Source organism: Agelaius tricolor, unplaced genomic scaffold (assembly GCF_023055355.1).
Source record: "Agelaius tricolor isolate 1412-34295 unplaced genomic scaffold, bAgeTri1.0.p SCAF_2, whole genome shotgun sequence".
Taxonomy (NCBI): domain Eukaryota; kingdom Metazoa; phylum Chordata; class Aves; order Passeriformes; family Icteridae; genus Agelaius; species Agelaius tricolor.
Genome location: NW_027269262.1, coordinates 68,530,730 through 68,554,989, shown reverse-complemented (window position 1 = coordinate 68,554,989; position 24,260 = coordinate 68,530,730). Strand labels below are relative to the sequence as shown.

The 24,260-nt window shown below is 35.1% G+C and overlaps 1 protein-coding gene across 7 annotated transcripts in view; it reads right to left on the bottom strand.

Moving 5' to 3' along the window:
- RALYL (RALY RNA binding protein like) overlaps positions 1-24,260 on the bottom strand; it is a 370,535-nt gene that overhangs the window by 52,954 nt on the left and 293,321 nt on the right. For all 7 annotated transcript variants that reach the window (XM_071421354.1, XM_071421357.1, XM_071421350.1 and 4 more), the window contains 2 exons: positions 21,881-21,956; positions 3,842-3,874 (listed from right to left, as the gene is read on the bottom strand). In XM_071421354.1, the coding sequence (XP_071277455.1) occupies positions 3,842-3,874; positions 21,881-21,956 (109 nt within the window). The remainder of the gene's footprint in view (positions 1-3,841; positions 3,875-21,880; positions 21,957-24,260) is intronic.

Below are 24,260 nucleotides of genomic sequence, written 5' to 3'. Positions count from 1 at the left end.
AGCAATATGGACATGTTAGTAAATGACATCTGACAGAGAAGAGAAATATTTTTACATTTGACAAAATTATTATTGCTGTGAGAGAATTTTCTGCCTCTGCATATGGTGAAGTTATATTGACCACCAGTTATTATGGAAGTTACATACAATTATAGTTAGAAATCAAAAATAATTAATTCAAAGAATTTATTGTGCAACACAGCTACAAAATAATTATGGCCTCTATCCACCATATAATACTATTACAGGCCTTAAAAGATGCTGCATTTTCTGTGTCTTACAAAATAAAATCTTAATTTTAAGGCTCAGGCCAATGACCAGTTACAAATCTGCATGTGGTATTAGCTGAAATTTATCAGGTGCTAAACTCTTAAATGCAGATAGCTATGAGAAATCAGCTGCCAAGAAATAGCTGGTGGTTAATAATTGAATAACCAATCTAATTATCTAGAGAGAATGATAACTGTTTTGTTGAGGTGATAATTATGCATCTTTACTGTTAGGAAATTTCCAACTATGGAGAGCTGATGTGGATAATTAAAAGATGTTGTTATTTTAAATATATATTACTTTTAAATTATAATACATCCTTTGCACATAGCAGGATGAACTTAATATGAGATGGCACTCTGTTCTTTTTGCAGTGTCCATTTTGCAGTATCCATATATTTTTTTATCAAGACTCTTGACTTGCCTTGCCTTTTTAAGTATGAACCTTACAAACTTTTCTGCATTAAACTAATTTGATGCATTTTCAGTGGTGGATATTTACCAAAACTCCTGCCTCTGATATTAAAGTCTTCTGGGCACTTTGAGCATTTGCATGACCTCTTTTTAATACTAAGCCTACATGAGCATGAATACTATATAACATGAAAAGGAAAGAAAGTCCAGACACCTCTTGGTCTTGCTTATGTTGAATACGAACACAAATCCCAAAATGTGTGGAAATAACACTTCTGGAGAGGATTATCCTATGCCCTTACAGGCTGTCACTCAGTAGTGTGCACTAACAAATATCTCAGCCTTCCCTAAAGATTTTATCTCCATCACTAAGAGGCAAAAGAAGACAGCACAATATCAAATTCAATTTTGTATTTTAGCCCAAAATCACAGTATTGCATTCAGTTACTCTTATCTGAATAGACTGTATTCTTGATGAATTTTCGCTTCTGAATGCTACCATTAGAGACTTTCATTAAAGATGTTACTGTGGATTCAGTGCAAAATTGCACCCCTGCCTTGCACATGGAGTATAGGAGAGTGGGTTTTTCTTCTTTGCTATGCACTTTGCATAGAAAGAATGATAAATGGAATTGTCTTTACCAAGGGAGTACAGGAGGTGTTCTCTCCCTGCATTTGAGATGTGAAGGACAACAACAAGAGCTGGGTTCTGCTTCTCTCTGGCTGCTTTCTGAGGGTGCAGAAAAAATACAACATTTTATCAACCAATTTTCCTTTGTGGGATCTCTTATGGGATGATTGCAGCCCTGCACATACACACAGCTCAAAAACCTGTGGCAGACTTGAGGTCTTAGGTTGCCACACTTCATGTTCCCTTCCCCTACCAAAACAATTAGCAATGGAAAAGCACCAAGAAGTCGTATGCTTAGGCACAGCAAAACGAAAAAGCTTAATTAGGTCCTGCAGGCAGCATAATGAGAATGTGGAAACAAATCTCTGTTACAGAAGATAGATGAATGGGAGGCTGGTGTGCAGGATCAAGCCATCTGGAGGCAGCCAAAAGTAATTTAGATTGGTGTTCTGACAAACTCTGGCAGCAAGAGCTATTAAGGGCACCCATGTGTTTGTTTAATAGTGGTTAAGTCAGCATTTCTTCTGCAAACATTACTGTATTTTAAAAGCCTGGTGGTTGCAGCTCTCTGGGCTAAAACTTCAGATACAGATCCTGGGACAAGAACTCATTCTCTGTAAAAAAGAACTCCCCAGTTTTTGTGGACTAGGAGGGTCTCTTTAATGTGGTACCGAGGAGGTGGATGTTGGTTTGGGCCCCTCCTTAGAACATGGTAGTCTAACCCTCTGATGCCCTCCTTGGGGGTGGAGGAAATAAAGAAATAAAAGGCAAAAGCAGCACACAGGGAATAATTTTGAGAGATTTTATCTATCTTCATTATTATGAACTTGCATAAAAGAATTCGAGTACATTACAGGTAAACTTCTGAAATGTTCTGGAAAAAAAACAAAGTCTATTTGTTCAGATTAGAATTCCCAAGAGGAATCAGTTTTACAGACAAAGTCATATACAATAAATATGTGGACATAATGTGCATTTACATAGTGGCCACCAATCTACTCATATGGAGACAAACCCAAAGCCAAACCACAATGCTTCCTCCTAGGCAAACAAGCTAAAATTGCCAGCATGGTTCTTCAGATCATGATAAGAAATAGGGTTTAATATTTTGTGACAAATAATGTAACCACTAGCATTGTATTTTTATTTGTTTACTAGATTGTTGTACTTAAAACTTTGCTTCTCAACAAAAATGGCATGCAACTTCTTTTTTTAATCTTAAAGTTGATATTTTCAAATAATCACTTCATTATGAGAGTGGAGGCCCCAAAAAGCCAACTTAATAGGATGAGTTACAAACTGGAGTAATGATAGTTATTAACAGAAGGGACTGACTTTGATAGCAAATTTGGACATTTCAGAGCATGCAAAACAAGAGCAGTGTACCCCCCATACCCCCTCCAAATATTTTCCAATCATTTTGAGCAGGTAAAAGTAAAAACAGCAAACAATTATTCCAAAATGTACTCAAACCAGAGTTACTTTATGCTACAGAAACCAAGATATATCTCAGTCCTGTTTATGCTAATTTGTAGAGTACTTTTGATCATAATTTACACACTTTCTTGCTTGTTAACTGTACTCCACACTTCAGAGTTTGAAGTTGACTTCTAATTCTGCAGTTAGTACAACAATTTGGAACTTACTGATAATTACATGGTAGAGCTAACCCTTAAAGGGATATTTTGTATGGTATCTTTTGTCTACAGTTTTTATTCTTGATAACAGAAAGTATGGTGTGAACAAAGGAAGATGAGAGTTAAGACACATAAAAAAGACACTTCTGAAGGAAAACAGGGAGGGAGAATGTTAGGACAGTTTGGAAAGCTTTAAAGAAAGAAGCTGAAGGGAAAATTGTGCATGAAAAGTGAAATTCAGACTCAAAATACAGATAATTACCACTAATACATATATTAGTCTACATTTTCTAGAAGAATGATAGGTTTTAGAATATGACACCTTTTAAAAGAATTTTTTTGGTATGATGAGTTATCATTTTAATATAGTGAACATATAACTGTTTAAGTGACTGACAGTATGAAGTCTATGGCTGAAATATGCAAATCAATGCAGTGATTTATAATCAGGTTAAAATGGATTTTTTTCTATTTCATAAATTTTATTTTATTTCTGTTATTGAACTATCGCAATTTTTTAAAGGACCTTATCAATGTTTTCATGGTTTAGACAAGTGATAAAGATGATATTTAGAATGGTTTCTGAATAAAGTCAGTGAAAATAAATTAATAAACCAGCTACCTTTTAATGCAATGTTTAACTCCTATATGTATTTTAGTGTAAGTTTTGTTTAGTCAATAAAGGCAAAACATACTTAGTTTCTTTTTGAGAAGGAAAATATCCATGGCTTCTGACTTTATTAACTAAAAGCTGCATTTTATAAGCTTAAGTATAGTAAATAACCATCATTTTGAAATAGGATGTGTATGCTCAACATAATCACATAAATTATATTACATGGTTTTTAAATATATAAACATCCATGAAAATATACATATTCTTACTTACCCAACGGACAGGAAGGGCTCCTTTGATTCAAGTCTGTCAAGTAAATAATGAAAGTTTTAAATATAGGTATTTAATGTATTTAAAAACAATTATGCAATGAATTTAAAACAGCTGTTCTCAATGTCAAGTTTATTTAATTACACAATTTAGCATTAATAGAAGGGCCTGATTCAGTTTAGTAGGTGCTTTTAGTATTCTGCTTTAGTTTCCACTTAACTCGGAAAAAATCCCATTTACCCAATGGAATTTTGATCTAGAAATCAAATATTTACAAAGTAGCACATCTAGGCCCTTTGAATTTCACAGATTGAGATGACTTGTGTAGATATTTGAATAGAATGTCTAGAATGAACAAGAAATATTTTGTTCTTTTTGCTGCCTTTTTTTTTTTGGTTGGTTTCCAGCATCCTATGCTCATATGACATGATCACTTCATCCTTCTGAGAATTTCTGTCCCATTTGCCAGAGTTGGCCTTGTGCTGGATCTGGGTGTCACTGTTTTGGTAGATCCAGAATCATGCTCAGTTCTAAACCCAGTGGTTCAAAGTGCTCTCCCACTCTCTGATGTGGCTGCTGTGGCTGTGAGGAAATGCAGCGCCTGCACCTGGCAGGAGCCTCTTCTGGGAGTTTCCATCCAGCCAGGGCAGATACAAGAGTCCTCATCTGTGTTATCAGGCAGTGCTCCTGCTCTGCTATCTGCAACTGGCTGCCCTTTCTCTTTTGGAGTGTTCTGGCTTCAGTGAGTTTACTGATATCAGCTGCTTGACAAGACCATTAGTATGTGATTTTAGGATCCTTTGTAAACATGTTTAAAGCATATTTGCAGCTGAGTAATTTTGAGTGGTTACATGATGTGCAAAAATGTTCTGTTGTGATAATTCCCATGGAGTATACTGTGTTAGAAAGAGTGGAAAATAATGAGTGGAAAATATCTCTACAAAGAGATATTAATGATGTCCAGGTCATTAATATCTCTTTGTAGCCTCTTTGTAGCCTTCTAATGCAGCAAAGCATATCATATGTGCAACTGAGCATTTTATTCATGAATCTGAAGCCAATTTAGACTGACAATAAAATATTTGAAATATAATTAATTTTAAACAATTATCATTAGTTGTAAACAAAGGTACTTTAAATAATAAATGTTTTAAGGTAAAAGTTTCATGAAAGTCCTCTTAGTAAAAAAACTGAATACTGTTGCAGTTATTAGTCCCCCAACAAAGGTTTTGTGCAAAAAACTCACAAACCAATAGACCAGTTTAATTATTACCATAATCTAAATTCCGAAACATTGAAAACACAGTCCCTTTTCTGTTGTCCTAATGATTATAGCTCACCATTCCCTTTCTTTCTAGGGTTGAAATCCACATGGATCTAGAAGAATAGAAGAGGAAACACTGATGGCTTTGCATATAACTGGAACACAGTAGAAGCCCAAAGCTGCATGCCCTTGTGGTTGGGGCAGTCCCAAAAAATCTGAGCTTGGCATTCTCTGTGCTCAGGCAGTGCTGACAGAGAGCAATAAAATGACAGGGCCCTTCATGGAGGGTTTCACCCTTCTCCTGCAGGTTCTGTGCACTAGTGTCATGTTTTGGTTTCCTCTTTTTCTGCTTAGTGAAATGAATCAGTCAGGGGAAGCACTCAGTGTTTGGCTGGAGAGATTAACTATAAGCAAGATGACCAAAGAATGAAAGCCCTAGAATGTATTGACATACTTCATAATACAGAAATTCTGTAATCAAGAGAGGCATAGCACTGCCCTGATGGAGGATATTCTGGTGGATTTTACTTGAAAACAAAGTGTGTGTGATAGAATGCCCTGTGGACAAAACACTGCAATTAAAAATCTATTTGAAGTCCGTTCTCTAGCTGGAATTCAATTTGATTTAAATAGTGCTGCCCTAGGTTTGACCTCTCTCTATATTTGACTAAATGGTTTTAGATAATTTGCTGAATTACTTTTAATTAGTTCAAGTGTTCCTCATAGTAAAGGAACAAAATTATCTGTTGGCCTTTTATTTGGTAGTTCAGTATATGGCAAATTAATATAAAGTTTTAAAACTGCAACACAATATGAAATAACATCTTATATAACCTTTACGGGTGACATTTGTCAATAAAACTTTTTACCTTTCTTTTCAACCTCATGTATACTGACTTTTCCAGAGTTTTGAGGAATTCTTGAAAAATTAAATATTGCAAAAAGACTAATTCTGATAAGTTTTGAGAAGGACTGTTATACACCTCCAGGAAGAATCTTAAAGCAGATGTCTTCTTTGCAAGTATATATTTTTGTGTCCGAGAAATACTAAGTATACAGTAAACAAAGAGAATCATATTTTTATTATGCAGGAGTGGTATTGAAGCAGAAGAGATTGAGATATTTTCTTTCTTTCCTGAAATAGTTTTCGCATCAGAAAAGATGAGTTTGTCAATATGCCAAGGCAATATAGCAGTTTGAATAGGAGGGAGGGAGGCTAATCAGTAGCATGACTGGGACATGGCAGACTGAGTGGTGTTCCACTTTGATTTTCAGCTAAGATTTTCCTTATCTACATATAATAGATAAGTTTTTCAGGAGGAAAAAGAATTTTTACACTATGTCAGTTGCTCAGTTAAAACCAGTCACTGTAAACTGAACAGGCATAGGCAATTGATTACTACCCATTGACATGCTATGGTCCTGTCACACTGTGTTTAAAATAAGAACCCTACAAATTTCCCATTTAGTGTTATTCCCCTTGCACCCTGAGAGACATTTTACAAGTCTGATTAGCCCAATTGTGCACTTCATTATTTTCTTTGCTGCTAAGGTTTCTTATATAAATGGCAATTATCTAAATTCCATCTTTGACACGGACTGAACATTCAGATGGACAAATTTTCAAGGTTTGCAGACAAACATACAGGGAAATGTGACTAGACTAAGGATGTGTGAATTCCTCTTTGACTTGTAAACAAATCATGGAATGACAGACCCCAAAGTAAATTCTACTTTCTTGCATAATTGTCCTATTAAGATTACAGGCAAGAATTTTTCTGCATTTGAGGCCTGGCCCAAGATACATAAATCTATATAATTACTTGTTAAAGAATCCTCTCCTCTCCTTCCCAAAACTGTGTACAGGACAAAGTGAATAACATTTCTAACAATATAAATGCAGTACACAAGCAAATGGATTTTAGCCAAGGATTCTCCAAGGAAATTAATTACCAATCAATATATTCTTCCTCGTGGTTGTCATATAATTTCATCTTTAGGCACTTAGTAGGAAAAGCATATGGAATTTAATGAATTTGTTAGGATTCTTATTCTGACTTGTTGAAAAAACAAAACCATCTGCCCTGAATCAGAGACAGGGGTCAGGAACTAATATTTTTTCAGCTGAGTCATCATTTTAGGTTACAACCTTCATATCAAAATTCCTGAGGAGTATTAGCTGACTGTGTAGCTGACATCACACATTTTCTGTTTGATTATAAAATGCATGAATAGTGACTGCAGTTTTCAAGGGAGTTTGGAACATTTTTATTCAAGCCAGATAGGAAAGTCAGGACAACTGTAAAGCAATTTGGACTTCAGTATAGAGTTAGTGTGTATTTAGACTAACTGTTGTGGCTGACTTATTTACCTACCAAGTATGTGTTTTTTGCATTGTGCAGCTTTAGGAACCAAAGAATTAGCAGGACCAAAGATTTAGCAGAAATATGCATAGTGGAAGAATATTCAGATTTATGGCTCACCTTGTTTTTCAATGCATTAAATTTTAAAATGATGAGAACAACTCAAGGGACCTTTCAAAAGAAACTTAAGTTTCCATTCACATAATCAAACATGGATGCATTTTTCTCTGAATGTTGAGTTTGTGATTTGAAGTGATCAAACACCATCTTCAGAACTTTTTAAGTAGTGCTATATATTGTCATCTGATTTTTTTAAGCATGTGCATTATAAATTTTGCTACCTCCTGATATTTCTATTCAATGCAAGCAAGCCTAATAAAAGCACGTCTTAATTTAGAGAAGAAATATAATTTCATATAACTTCCGCTATCTATTGTGTCGGAAAGAACAATTGCTGATGCACACTAGGTAATCCTTCCTTTCTGGTTTCTGTGACTTAATTTCAATCCAAGATAATTCTCCTGGACATTGTCAGCAACTATTATCAAATAGAATAGGATAAGAAGCTCATTTTGTCTTCTGAAGCTTCCATAAACGTCTTTATAAATGTTGACAATTTTTATGAAGAAACTCTGTCATATTATGGAACAAATAAATAGTAGAATGACTGTATAGAAGATCTAATCTATCAGAAGTGCTTCCGAAGCAGAGGGAATGGAAGAATAATTTACATGTTTATGTCAATTTTTACAATTGTCCCTAACAACTTTAATAAGTTCTGCTCCCATCTGCTGGTTGACATTGCAATTGATAACTCAGATTAGAAAAGCAACAACAACCAACTGTTGTTTTCATGAACATTGCATAATGTCATATACTATGTGTTAGTTTTTGCAGTACCCCAAGAATTTGTATTTGACAGACCTAAGTGCTTCTGTTATTTATTGAAATATAAAGATTCTAGCACAAAATAAAACACATCACTTAAGCCATGGGTGGAAGCAAACATACTGCAAGCTCAAACTGTCATTTCTCAGTGCAAACTGATTCCTTTGATGCTTGGTGGATAAATGATAAGACAGATGATAGGTAAGACTTAGTCTCATTTTTAAAGCTCTTGATATTGCCTGATATGAGAGTCTCATAATCAAGCTGAGAAAATAAAATCTATCCGCAGCATGACCATGAACAAAGAATTATGTCAATGGGAAAGAGAGCCACATGAAATAATAGGAACACTCAGTGTTATGATTCATTTAACATTGGTGTGCATAAAGCATTTTAACAAAGATGTTACTGCATGTAAAATAGGTACCAAAAAGCTGTTTTTTAATAATCCAGTGAAGAAAGTTAAAATATGATTTTTTTTAATAAATTGAAGAATTAGTATTAATTCAGTGTGATGAAATTTAAAAAAGAAAAGCAGAGTGAGAATTTGAGAACAAGAACTATTTTATACATATATGAAATGAAGGACAACTAGCTGGGTATTGCAAAAACAATTTTAAAAGAGGAAGAACTGAGTAACAAGAGACTCCTAGTTATGGGGGTGTATTAAAACATCTTTCCTCAGAGCTGGTTGAGAAGTGTCCTTTAATCAGCACGTGCTTCCTCTCTTCTAGTCTCAGATCATGGTTAATCAAAGTTCACAACTGAAATATTCAAGTGTACTAAAACTAAATTTTACTAATTACTGATGAATTTATTCAATAAGAAAGCTACTACACTAGTAAGCACTCTAGGGATAAACAGATTATCAAACAAGATTATCCCTTTGGCTACCAGCCTCTCTCTATGCAGATCTATACATAATCCTTAATAGATGTATAATACATATTTAGTCCCTTTTGAAAGTATCACAACACATTGCATATTCTGACTGATTAAAAAAGATACATTTTTTTAATAAAATTTTGTGACTTTTTTTACTCAGTTAATTATTTAAGATTGAGAATAACTTAGATCACTTATTGAAGCACCAGCTTTTCTCCAAGTCCATGAGGAAAAAGTTGTACCCAGAAGAAACTAACTTCCCAAGACATCTGTAGGTGATATGGATCTTATGCAGTTTAATTTTTTGTGATAGAGAAAACTGAAATTATAGTTTGTCCCCATAAGACAGCTTGATTTTCTGTCTAGGAATGCTTTTGCTCACCTTAGGGTTTGGTTTGCATTCATACACTTACTCTGCATTTAACATGCTGCAAGATGGAGGGGCTTTTAGTCTTTTCAGTGTTTTGAAGTGAAAGAAATGGAATTTTGGCCCAGTATATATATATGTATATATATATATATATATATATATATATATATATATATATATATAAATATATATATATAAACATGATTTTTAAGCACTTTACATGTCTGGACAACAAAAAATATGTGCAAGGTTTTTTTAATTAATTAAATTCAATTAAATTCTCTTATATTTTTAAAAAATGCTGCAAAAACACTGACTATTGTTGCAGTGCCTTTTAAGTAGCCAGTTCTACTCAACTCCTAACCCCAGGACAGGGTAGTGCCATAGCATTATCTGTAGGAAAAGATTTCGAGGGAACACTTAGCACAGGATGCTGTCAATAATACCTGATGTCAGCCTGTACTGATGTGTAGCATATGTACCAGATGTATCAGATGTACATAGCAGATGACCAAATTGAGCTAGTTTCCTAGAAAAATATGTATCTTACATCTTTATAAACATGAAATTCTTGTCATAAGTACAAGTTTCAGGAGTCACTAGGATTTTTTTACCCCATGGGTAGCTAGGATAGGAATCTTTTCACCACTCTTTAGTAGAATGTAATTAATAATGTTTGGGGTTATCTTTGAAGTTTGACGGTTGAAAAACTGAATAAAAGGTATCTTTATGTACAGGGAGGAAGTGCTTTAGAGAGATTGCCTCTTCCCTGTGCTAACTTTCACAGCAGCAGGAGGCTAGGATGAGACTTAAACCAGCATATGCAAAGGTTGGTTTTGATATACCAATAGAAATGTACATTGTCATAGTGGATACTGAATGCATTACTGTTATAACACAGGATGGAAGTGTTTTGGGGATGTAGTAGGAAAGGGTGACATGGAGAACTCAAGGGAACTACAGGAAAAAATGAAGTAGTTTCCCATAATATTCTTAAATGGGTGGCCTAAATTTTAGGCAGCAAGAAGAGAGGGAAACCTAAAAGCTCTAAGTAATTTAAAAGCTGTATCCTATCTGATTTTACAGGTTAGATTTTGCTGCATCTTTTTTTATGAATCCAAAACTTTCAAAGATAACATGAACTGTGGCGTGGATTCTCATAGTTGACTAAATGCTGGTAGTATGTCTGAGAAAAACTAAATTGTGATTTGGAGTGAAATTGATTCAGACTCTGCATTTGAAAACCTTCTGAGGTAATAATGGATTCCAGTTTCCTCCCATGCCACCCAAGAGAAGTCTTCTGTAGCCAAACAGAGTTATAATCTAAACAGTGTTTAACCCATACATCACTGTATGATGTTTCCAGTCATGAAGCAATTCAAACTTGGATTCATAGTGAGATTCTTGCAAGTTTCCCAAACTCAAAATGTGCTCAATTTAGTACCTTTGTTAAAGAAAGCAAAAGAAACAAAACCCAAAGCATGAAAACAACTCCATGCCGCTGTCAATTTTTCTTTGCTTTTTCCCATGATTTTTACTAGTTGCTAAATTTTGCAAAAATCTATGCTTCAAACAAAAGACAGAATTTTGAGAAAAATATAATGTTCTAAGTAGTGTGCCTTAGAGATCTCTTCCTTACAGGTTTAATCATTCTTTGCATGAAGTTGATTTCAACTGACCCTCTTCTGCTGTAAAGCAGAGTAAGAACACTCAGGTCAATATGTTCTGATCTAAAACCATCTAGAATGTCTTCTTCAGGGTGGGTTGAACAAAACAGTGTTGACTGATCTAATGCACACAATCAATACTACTTTGCTGCATGTCTATTTGCAGTCACAAATAGATGAAGGTTAATGTAGGCATTGCCTTTGGGGATCCCAAGGGTAGAGGCTCAATATCCTTTTCCCCTCAATGACAGTACTAACACTTTAAAGCAGTTCCAGGAGGGTCACTTCTCTAACAATGTGAGATTCATGTTTGTCATGCTGCTTCTTAGAATAACCTCACTCATGCAAAACTGAAAAATGCAACATATATTTTTATGACAATAGGTATTAGAAATGGTAATTTTTTAGGATTCAAATCACATATGATTATGAGTACATTTTTTACTTTTCAATAAAATAGCCAATGCTTTTCCCAGAAGTTTTAGAAATACTGGCATGCAATACCAAAAAGGCATGCAATTTGTACCCTATGCTTTAAAAAACAAAATTACATTTGACATTATGAATCAACAGCACTAAATATCAGTTCTGGTAGGGTGGATAACATATTTTCAGACAGTATGCTCCAAGACTAACTGACTTCACTGAGAAATAAAGCTTAATGGTAATTTTATTTTTATAATTCACTGCATAATAATATATTGCTATTGACCCTCTGTGTTTCACACAGCCTTCCACGCTATTTGTAATTTTACTTAGCAATCCATTTTCTTTCCAATTAAGTATACTTTAAATTTCTTCTTCTAATATAATTCATAAGACTTTAAAATGTGTTATAGTGTCTCACTTATCCAACCTTCCTTGTTATTCACAGAGTACTAAATTTATAACCCAGCATCATATTTCTGTTGCTCTCTGTAAGCCACTTAAATAGTGCCCTTGCAGTACATCAGCATCTCCCAGACCAAATTACAGCCTTCTATATAATTAGAGGTGTTACATTATGTGAGAACCAATGCCTAATTGCAAGTCCACTAAGTGGTTCTCTGAAGCACAGCTTTCTGCATCTCTGATTACTGCAGCAATTAAGGGTTTACTAAATTCCTGAAAATGAAGAATTCCTCTGTTCATTTGCAATGTCCAGACAGGCCCTTCTCTATTCTCTGTCATGAACATAAGACTTAATAGAACAGTTTCTGAACAGCAGTGTCTACAACTCTTGATACTGTTTCCATGATGCCTTCTCCACTAAAACTCAAATGTAGAAAAATACCATGTTGTCAGTTTCTGATTTTTTAATATGTTGAAGGCACTAGTCTTTTTATCCTAACTGAAATGCAGCAGAATACCTACAGAAGATATCATCTTCATATGGAAGACAACATGATGAGTCCAAAGTGATTATTTCTTATATTAAATGCAAGAATCCATGCAGTAATAAAGGGTAGAAATCTCACATTGCAATAAGGGATAGGAATAGGCCTCAGGCTGTCAAGGTTTAAAGCAAATGTGTGACTAAAACTACTGTTTCTGTTTGCCTGCAGGCAAACCCATCAATACTCTGGATCTTTTAGGAATTTACTTTTTGATTTATAAGCCAAAGTTTTCTCATTTGTATTAGCAGCCAAAATTCTTGGAAAAGAAAGGAGTCATAATTATTTCAATTGAATAAGAAAGGAGTCAATCATTTCAATGCCATCAGAAGATTGTGAATATGTTTTCTGTTCTACTGTGGTATAAACAGTGATTAAAAACCATGAAAAAAAAAAGATAAGTTTACAGTTAGATATTTTATCGATAGTATATTGCTTCAGGTTTCATAGCAGAAGTAAAAACTAAGAAAGAAAATTAAACACCAGGAAAAAACCCCAACAATAATAAGTGAACAGCCTATTCTCCAAATTTGCTAATCTCTGAGCATGAATGTGGTTATGGTGTCTGGGCTTTTGCGGAAGAAGACAAGATCATTCATGTGATACCATGTATCACCTTATGCAAGAGGAGGAGTACTGAGATAGAAAGAGGGATGCAGCTCCTGTGCAGGTGTGTATAAACTGGAGTCACATCCTCTTAAAAGAGGAAAAAAAACCTGAGGAAATACTGTATAAGTCTAAGGGATAACTTGAGGGAAGATTGTTACAAAGACAAGTGCTAGTCTTTACACAGGACCTACTTCTAAATGGAGCTGTGTCAATGCCACCATTTAAAAACTGATGGTGAATAAAAGCAAACAAACATGAGCAAAATGTAAGATTTATCATATAGTGATGATCTGAGAGGCAATACCTGCCCTAGTCTCCTTTTTAAGTGGCGTTAGCAGTATTTTTAAAATAGTGAATAGGAAGATTTAAAAAAAAAAAGTTTCATTGTCCTAGTTATTATTGGAGTTACACCACAGGTTAGGAATAATATGATTGAATGAAGAAATCAAGATGCCAGTAGCATTTTATATATTTTGGTCTTTTTCTTTATCTGTGATTTATTTCAAGATAAAAAGAAGCAAAAGGTTTTCCTATTGCTAAGGATCTGAAATATCTTTCTCTCCCCCATTTCCCCCCCATCTAAAGCTATGAAGTGCTGCACAATCATGCTCTGAATCATGTGAAAGGGCAAACCTAAACCTCTGTCTGCCTTTCCCAGCCCCTCTGACCACACGTACTGTTTTAAACATCTATGGGATAAAACTGATTGCAATTACACCACCATAATTTAAAAATGAAGACTTGCATGTGCTGCTTTCCATCAGCAGATTTAAAAAAATTAAAAAATATTAGTTATTTGACATGGAGGTCTTTTTTCTTATTGAAAGAAAACAAACAAACAAACAAAGGTTCAAATTGAATCACTGGGTCTGCTATAGCTTGTATTTGTGCCTTTTAAGATTTTTAATGTAATTGAGAATACTATTTAAATTCTCAACGTTAGCAAAATTTGTACTGTTCAAGTAAAAATTTGAAACTAAATTATATTTTTTCTGTACAGTAATGACTGTTTCAAATGTGACCACTGGCAACATTCTTTGATGAAATGAATGTAAATAATATCCTGCTGGACTTAAAATCTCTCTATTTAAACATATCTAGAAATGTGGGGATTTTTTATGGAAGCTAAATCTTTTGTCAGGAGAAGAGCTGCAGAACAACATTTTTCTTAAGCCCATTCCACTGGGCTTAGTACTGAAATAAAATAGCTTTTCTCATAAAGAAAAATAATCAAAAGCATCAGGAGGATACATTTCTGTAGAAAAAGGATCACTTTGATTCAAAAGAAATACCACAGTATATTGTGTTAATATAATGTAGTCATATAAAAATTATGTTCCATAAGTATATTTTTTTTTCATTCAGCGTATAGAATAATGTAGGGGTTGTAACCACAATTTAATGTAAGACTAAAGTGTCAGAAAATACTTTATAAGGTTTGTTTTCTGTTTTCTGGACTGTATCTTTAGTCTCTTGTAGATCAGTAATAATGATGGATGCACAAGTTCATAAAGAAAAAGAAAATATAAAGAAAAATGTTGTTGGAAATCCAGGACAGTATTGAATTAAGAAAGACACTTATACCTGCAGTAACTTTTATTTTATGACAGGTTTAAAAAGATTGATAATACACTACCAGTGGCACAGTGTTACAGTAATAATGCAAAATCCTGCAGTATTCTAATGGAATGGTAATTCTTGATTGGTGCAGAACTTGTTGAGTTTATATTAATGTTTTTGAGAGGGAGGAATGACCTCAAGAAGATTCCTGTACTAGAAGATGAAATCAAGTTGCCCACCAGTGTCCTTTTCACACTTTTTCCTGCAATGAAGGATGCTCAGAAGTGCTCAGAAAAGCAACTCAAAATAATGGATGGCTCTGAGGCAAACCAGACCACACCAAACTCTATAAACTATATTTACAATAAATTTAAGAAGCAGAGGGCAAGTAGAGAAGGACTGCAAGCAATTCTTTCAGCTTCTGCTGTAAGCCTGAAAAACCAAAGGAAATGCAAGATGTGCAGTTTTCTGTTTGAGATTATAAAAGTAAAATGTACTGCAGAAATTGATAAAATATTTGTGTCAAAAAAACCCCACTGACATAAAAAATAACCATATCATGTAAATAAAAGAATGTCCCTTTCCAGTATATTAATATTAGACATTAAAATAAAAGAATTTGTTCCAGAGGCCATGGGAGTTATGAAATTGTAAAGTAAAGGCCGTTTAATGTAGATAATTAGTAGCAAGGTAAATCAGGCGTGTTAAATATACATTTCAACTGCATTACGTGACAAAGTGATTGGTAATGGGAAATCATTGTGCTATCTTACACCACTCAGAGAGTGCTGAACTGTACACCAGAAATTTCAGAGAACAGCTGGGAAAAAAACTTGTCCTGGAGGGAAGCCTTTGCAGGATCACTGTGTGCTACATCTGGGCAGTGCTGTGGGAACTCAACACCAGTGGCTGGTTACAGCCAAGCCAACACAGTGAGAGGCTATTTCACTCAGGTTTTCCTGACTTTTTTAATCTATTCTCTAAATCCATTCTGTTCATTGTCTCACTCCAGGATGTGCCTCAGCAGGATGGATCTTAGGCTAGCCAGCTTCATTCCCAGACAGCAATAGGAATACTGGAGGGCTGGGGATGGAATAACTCCTCACTGAGTCTTCAAGAGGTGACACTGGGGCCTGCTGGTTTTGCTTGCGGCACTCCAAAGAAGCTTGAAGTTTGGCAAGGATGAAAATAATCCACATAGGGATTACTTTTCTTGGATAAAACAGTTTTGGAAAAGTTTCTAGGTCAACTATAACATTAAATTGAGTAGAGCAAAGAGATTGACTAGATACCCTGGCAGTGCCCTGTAACTTGCCTTTCCATTTCTCTTCCAAATCCTAGTGCCCTGCTTTACCACATTGTACAGATATCACTTTGACCCTGGGGATTTGTCAAGTAACTAGCTTTCTCAGAAAGCAGACTTAGATGTGATATGGGACCCTGCACTCTCAGTTGTACCAGTACCACCGCACTGGTTTTGACTTCCCCTTCCCCAATGTGATCTCCAGCAGATCCCCTCATGCAGCAGAGTCTGCAGTAATTGTGCTCATTTTTATGGCAATAAAAATGGCACCATTATTGCCAGCCTGTTGCACACTGTTTTTGTTTTTTTCAAAAGACTCAAAAGTAGGTGCCCTTGTCATCCTTCTCAAACCCTCTCAACCTTGTTACTACCAGAGGGGTGCCAGATAAGGCTTTTAGCCAGCTCCCAGGACGTCAGCCATAGAGAAAGGATGTGCTCCATGCCCTGAGGGAGGGCCAGCCACAGGCAGCATGTCTATGGTGGCTCTGCTCCACCTGTCCTGGGGCTTGGCTCCACTCCTTGAGCAGCTGGGAATGGTTGCACACTATCAACAGCTTCCAGAATCAGAAAGCGAAACAAAGGCTTCTGAAATGGAGAAAATGCTTTCAGGCATGTATTTAATATGCCATATAACATGGTAGTGGACTGAAATGAACAACGAATAATTAAAGCATTTTATGATGAAAAGAAGCAGAATAACAGTCCATCAGACTACTTATGGTTGGTTCTACTTTGGTATATTGGAGAGTAAACACAGGAAAGAAACAGTAAATGGGCTTTCATATGGTGACACAGATTTGCTTTAGTGAAAAAAACACCACTAAATTAAAAAGACAAACTGTGATGTTTTATTTTACCAAAACATTTCTCCCAAAGAGTGTTTTAACACATTTGTGTCAGCACCTTTAATCTTCACCTTGTGTTTCAAAGATCCTAAGATGTGCTGCTGGTACAATTAATTTTTGCTGGAGGCTAGACCAATACAACGAGATGCAAAACAATTTTAAGATGCAGATTTTTTTAAGTGTGTGATTTCCTGCAGAAGTGGTGCACTAAAAAGAAAATTCAGAACAATTTTGAATCTTCTGAGATTTAGGTCCCCCTCAATGCAATGCAAATTAGGATGGATGATGATGGAGTTTACAGCTATGTTAGAATTTAACTGATTCCTGAGCACTACTCTAAGTACATTTTAAGATATTCAATGAACATGCTTAAAATTAATAATGCGTTTAACAGCTTTCTGAAGCAAAGACTAAATGTTCTCAAAATTTTTTAAGGCCTAAACAAAAAATGGAAGTCCTTTTATTATTTAGTTATCTGTCTTGCACCTAAAAAAGTTGTGTGTCTCACATTTAGGCTCATGCTGAATTTCACATAGGTAAGATTAAATGAGATTATTTTCACACAGATCATAAAACTAGAAAAGTTAAAATAAAGGAATGTAGATCCTGAACTGAGATATTAAAGAGGATTATACCATTACAGGAAAAAATGAATCTAATGACTTGGACACACAAGAAAATTATGATGATATAGCACATCATAGACATCAGTTGCTCTGTATTAATGACTTATGTGTATATCCACCTATAAATGTGATACAAACTTCTTTTCAGAAATACAAAGTTCTTTGAACAATTTTGAAGCCTCAAGTACTTCAAAGTAAATAAAATCCTGCAAGCCTGTGCAGCACTCCTGCTTGCTTATCCTAAAATTGTTCTTTATGTTGTCTCACATATAAAAAATCCCATTAAAAATCATTAACAAAGGAAACTGAAAAATTAACAGTTATTTTCCTTAATACTGTGTTGTACACAGTCGCTGTTTTTCCATTGGCTGTCTGCCTTAAGACAGCTTCTTCTAGACAACTTTCCTGAACATGCTTATGAAAACTGAAAAGTAAGTGTGTCAAACTTTGTTTAAACGACTGTCCTAGTTTCATCCAGGGCAGAGTTATTTTTTTACAGTAGCCAGGAGTGGTGGTGTGTGTGTCTGTGGTCCCAGCTGCCGGGAGACTGAGCCCAGAGGATCGGACTGCTTGAGCCCAGCAGCTGTGGGCTGCTGTGTGCTCTGCTGAGAGGGCCTGGCCATCACCCGAATATTGTTGAATAACAATTTACAGCACTGCCAGGGACAGAGGAAAAGGACTTTTTTTCTGATTTCTGGAAAGAAAGGCATTCCTTTTCCAGTTGGGAGAAAGTGTGGTGTGGTGTTGTGTGGTGTGGAAAAATTAGTTGGTACTGGCCATGGGCTTTCTGTGTAAATAGTTTCTGTCTTATACCTTTTGTTATTAATATTTTTGCTGTTACTCTTTCCTTTTTTTTTTAATCTCATTGCTGTTTCCAGTAAATTGTTCTTGTCTCAAACTGCAATTTTTACCCCTTTGTGCCTCCAGTTCTCAACTCTATCCCTGGAGCAGGAAGGGGGAAGGAGAGGGGTGTGAGCGAGTAAGTGAAATCTCATTTGGGAGAGTCTCAGAGGGTACTAAATTGGGAGTGTCATTGCTAAACCATGACAATGACTTTATAGTACATCTCTTTCTCCATTAAATTTGTCGTGTCTTGTCAAATAAGGAAATTATATTGCTTCAGCATAATATGCTCCTGATTTTTTAACCAATTTATTAATTTCTTGGTCTTGATAAATTGATTTCTAAGAATGTGTTTTAGTGCATTTCTTAGAATCAAAGCTAGTCTCAGCTAATTTTCTGGATCTCTTCTTCTTAGAAATAGGTATAATACCTTCCCATACCCACTGTTTCTTTACCTTACAAGACCTCCATAAGTTTTTGGAAAGAATCACTAATAGTCCACACACAGATTCAGCTTGTCCTTTGAACACACTACTGTGAATGTTATCAGATCATTTCCATCAAATTCACTTAGTCAAACATTGATTAGACAATTTTTTTATTGCATACCCTCTGGTAAAAATTGATTTTCTTTAATAGCTGGTCAGCTAACCCTTTTGATGAAGTAAAAGAAGTCTTTTCTGTATCATCTGCTCTTTTTTCCTCCTAACCAAAATCAGAGGATGTTACTCTAATGACAATTTTTTGTTACCTTTGTACTTTATACGATTCTGTACTTTAACCTTTCTGACATCCTGTAGGATGACTCTGCTCTTCTTTTCTACTTCCAGTCATGGCGTTTTGATTCCACATTTTGTACAATTCCTTTTCAATTTTCAGAATGTTTGAGAAAGTTGATGCTGTCATATTATTCCTTTGATTTTTTTTCTGCTTTGGGAGAATTTTCTGTTCTACCTTAAGCACACTCAGTGCAAGATTTTCTGCACTTCTTTTGTCCCTCAAATTTCTTTCCAAGAATCTTTCTACTCACCAGATCTCTGAGCTCATTTAATTCTGTCCTTTCTGAAATCCATTATCCTCTTTCTACTTACAGCCCTTCCTTTTAACAGTGACTATTTTGTGACAAATTTTTTAACCAATGACTCTCTTAGAGCAAATCAAATCTACTGTAACCACTTCCCTCTTATCTGTCTCAGTCTTGTGGGCGGATCCTGGCCAGCAGCTAAGCACCCACATAGTCACTGACTCACTCCCCTACCATTGTCCCCTGTCAGGATGAAGGAGAGATCAAAAGTTAAAAAGCCTCATGGACTGAGATATTTGCAGTGTAATAGGGGAAGGGGGAAGGGAAAAAAATCCAAGTGATTGCCTTTGCATTACTTTCCACCTCCCATAAGCTGTCCAGGCAATCTCCAACTAACAGCTGCTTTGGAAGAAAAACCTTCCCAATTTTTGTTTCTGACTATATGAGAGAATATCCTTCTGGCCAAGTTGGGTCAGCTGTCTCAGATATATTTCTTCATAACTTCTTACCCACACCAAGCCTATTAATTACGAAGGCAGAATAGGAAAATGAGAAAATCATGAGGCTGTGCGAACACTGTTTAACAACAGTCAAAACATTGGTGCGTTTTAGCAACAAATCCAAAACACTTATAGGATTCTATGAAGAAAGTTAACTTCATCCCAGTCAGACCCAGTTACAGTATTCTGAAATAAGTAAATGTTCTGAGTGTTGCCAAAACTTTATTAGTCACTGATCTCACATAATAGATTAAGTGACACTGGGATAATAAATGTTCCTTGCTATCATACGATCATAGAATGTTTTGTGTTGGAGGGGACCATACCATAGAATGATAGAGAGGGCTGGGAGGAACCTTAAAGATCTTCTAGTTGCAACCATCACACCATGGGCAGGGATGCCATCCACCAGATAAGATTGCTCAGGACTCCATCCAGCCTGGCTCTGAACAATGGGACACCCACAACTACCCTGGGCCATCTGTTCCAGTGCCTCACTATCCTCTGAGTGTAGAGTACCTTCCTAAGATCTAATCTAAATCCCTCCTTTTTTAGTTGAAAATTATTCCTCCTTTATCCTATCACTATCTGCCCATCTGAAAAGGTGTTCTATTTTATAAGCCCCCTGTAAGTCCTTTCTTGTGCTCAGTACTCCAGATCAGGACACTGTATTCCAGGTGGGGTCTTACAAGGTCAGAGCAGAGTGAAAATTAAGATGAAGGAAGAAATGGAAGGATTCTCTTAGTTGCTCAAAAACCTCATGATCTTCTAGAGAAATAGTTTGCACTACATCCATGAAAGGACACAATCTAAGGTATTTTTCCTTTTTAAAATTCCTTTAGAACTTCCCATAGGTCTCTCTTATCCCTATCTTTTCTGTAGAACAAGTATTTATGAGAAAGCCTTCAAAAGCTCAGAGGTAGAAATGAATATAAATGCCAGAAATCACAAAATATCTTTCAAAATCTTTTGAAGTACTGGAACACGGACAGAGTAGACCAAGGTTACCTGGAACACCTACAGAGTTTAGCAGTTTGCAGCTGAGAGTAATGATGAAACAGGGATCCTCTTCTCCAAAAATAATATTTCTATCACTTCAGCTGAGGACTGGTATATGATAAAACTTCAAATCTCTTCTATATAGCATGGAGGCTCAGACCTAAAATGCTTCTGGTTGTCTTATTCTGAGATGCCACCCTCGAATTTCCATCTGAAGCTTTCAGACCAGACAAGGCATGAAGAAGTACTGCTCAAGTGTGTCTGATTTCACTCCTGAGGTGTTGCTCTCAGAGCCAGTCTACCTACATTTCAGCTACAGTAGAAATCAGTCCCAATTTCTTCCATGGATCTGGAGCATAAATTCTGTACTACTTTTATGAGATGTAAGGTTTATTGAGCAGAAATACCTGTGGGCATGGTAGCCCTAACAATCTGAAATGCTTCACTAAACATAATTGATTTTGAAAAAAAGTGAATGTTTCTTCAAGTTTGTAAATGCTCTATGACAAAAGGCACCTGGGAATATGAGAAAGACACTATCAGTGCCCTCCTGAACAGCCAAGGAAGAAATCTAGCTTTTGTCAGAACTTGGTTCTCACCCCTGACAGAAAAAATCTGTGAGAAACCAATTTTGTTGCTCTGAAATTTTTAGTTATTTTACTGATCATTGCAAATAAAAAAGTCACAAAAATGAGCCAAGCAATGAATCATAAGGACTAAAATTTGAAATAACTCTCAATTAAGAAAAAATAAAAATTATTGATAACAGTACTAGGACTGGGAGCATTAATAAATACTTAGATTTCATTATAATTTTGGTAAATATTGCACACTTCAATATTTATTGGTAGATACATTTTAGGTTACCATAATCTTTCTGATAAAAATTGTATTGGAACAAGTTAAAGTGAAATTTCACTTGCCTGTAAAGTGCTGAAAGTGGCCGCTTGTTGCCAGGTTTTGGTCTGTATGGTTTTGGTTCTCCTGCCATGTTGATATCTGAAAACAAACATTTGATATCAGTAAGTCAAACATCTGGAAGTCTGCAAAGGCACCTTCAAGTCATTGAAAATGAGTAATGGGCAGTAAAAATGGACAGCATACCTAAAACACCGGTCTAGTTTTTGCCTCTTCTAAATTGATGCCGTAAAACTTTCAGAAAGATTTTTACTGTATTGCATGATGAATTTAGGCAAAATATCAGTTATGGTTAACAGAGAGAAATGACATTTATTAAACACACAAACTTCTACTTGGTGAAGCCAATAATGTGTTTCTAATACAGAAAATTTGGATGGTAACTTAGATGGTGAAATAAACAATGATCTCAAATCAAAATCTGTTGAGGAGGACTGCAATTGTTCTGAAGAGCTCCCGTTTAGGATCTAAAGAAATGCACACTGATCTTTAACTGCTACTCTATCATCAACTCAGAAAGTATCTATTTCCCATCCCAAATGCATCACTCCTTGGAGAATGAGAAAATCTGGGTTTGCAAATGTTTTCTCTTAAGCAGGTACTTATTCTTCTCAACAAGATCAGAAATCTTGTGAATGTTTTGAAAGTTCACTGATATTCCACCTGCAAATTTATGCCTGAAATATAAAGGAAAGTCAACCTTACATAGATATAAGCTTGATATAGATATATAGCTTCTATAGGGATATATAGCTTCTACAGATGTTATTTTTGTTCTCAAATTTATCTCTTCATTGGAATCAAACTCAAAGACATACCAGGAGATAGATGTCTCATTATGATTGCTAGAACAGTTATACATGGAGAAAGAAGCAGAGACCCTTCAGAGGAGAATACCTTCTGGAGCTTAGGAAGCTGTCTGTATAAAAACAAACCTATATTAAAAAGCTCCTCCATTCTGATTAAATGTTGCAAAATCGACTTTACACTAAATCACATGGATAAAGTGAAACTTTTGTTTAGGAAACAAATTTCATGCAATTTGAGGGATGCTGCAGCTAAATCTCTTCTCAGCTTCAATAATATAAAAAAAGAATAACAGTGAACAAAATCATCAGAATTATTTCAGTGTAAAATTGCTGTGACAGAACATCATATCCTATTAAACGTGGAATCATGTGGTGGTTGAGACTTGCAAGAAAACACATGTTTTCAGTAAAGTCTGTTTTAACCTGAAAAGTCTATTTTACCCTGAAATTGACTGTGGTGGAGGGAGATGTAGAAAGATAGGGTGTAGGAGTGGGGATAAACACAGTCTAGTGTTTTAGCACTGATGCTAAAAGCTCAAACATTTTTATTTATTATTTTTGACCTCAAAAGATGCAGTAAAAGCCTGAGACTTATTGACTGGATATTTTTATTTTACACAAAATTAATAAAAAACTCCCAATCTGGCCTTTTTTTAGTAATCAGGATTATTGAAAATGAATGTCCCTTAGACTTCTTTTTGACAGAAAATATTTTGCCAATAGAAATTTCAAACTTCAAATATTTAAAAGAATTTTAAAAATTTTACACTTATTTTTGATATTTTGAGCTCAGTAAACATGTATTTAAAATTATAAATACATATAAAATATGTATTTATATTTAATATATAAAATGCTTTTATGTAGAACTATATAATATAAAATACTTAAGTAAAATTTTCCTTATACACAGTATTTTGGTATTAAATCTGACTGCAGTTTCTTTTGTAGGACCTGTATTACTATTAAATCATAATTTTTCATAAAATGGTAATTTTCTTGTTTCATCTACCCCTCTGAAATTGGAGAAATATTTGTGGACAGTTTTCATGCCTCCTTGAAATGCTTTCCTTCCCTTAATTTTAGCAAGTCCTTTATTAAATATATTTTTGTCTTCCATTTTTTTATAAGTTCAGCTATGATGCCCTTGTTTTAAGATATATAAATTCTAATATGTTGAATCAACAGAGTAAATACCAAGCATTTTGGAAAGCCACTGAGGAACTTTGATAGCTCTGTTGCATTTCCATAGGCTGCTGGAAACAACAAAATTGGAACAAAATTTCTATCCTGTGACCTTTGCAATAATAAGACCTTTTCATACTAATTTTATATGTCATTTTAAGGTCATTGACTGTGTTGGCTTTCACCATCTCCTACTAAAATTTGGACAGATTTTAAGGAAAAAAAAGTAGAATTATAATCTGCTCTTGGGAAATATCTGAGGCTGTCTTATCTTCTTCACAATACCATAATCTTCACATATTTTTTGTCTGTCTGCTACTCTTTCAGAGTTACATCTTAAATGTTCTTCTCCTTAAACCCTTATTTACAGTTTTTAAAAACTTTTTCATAT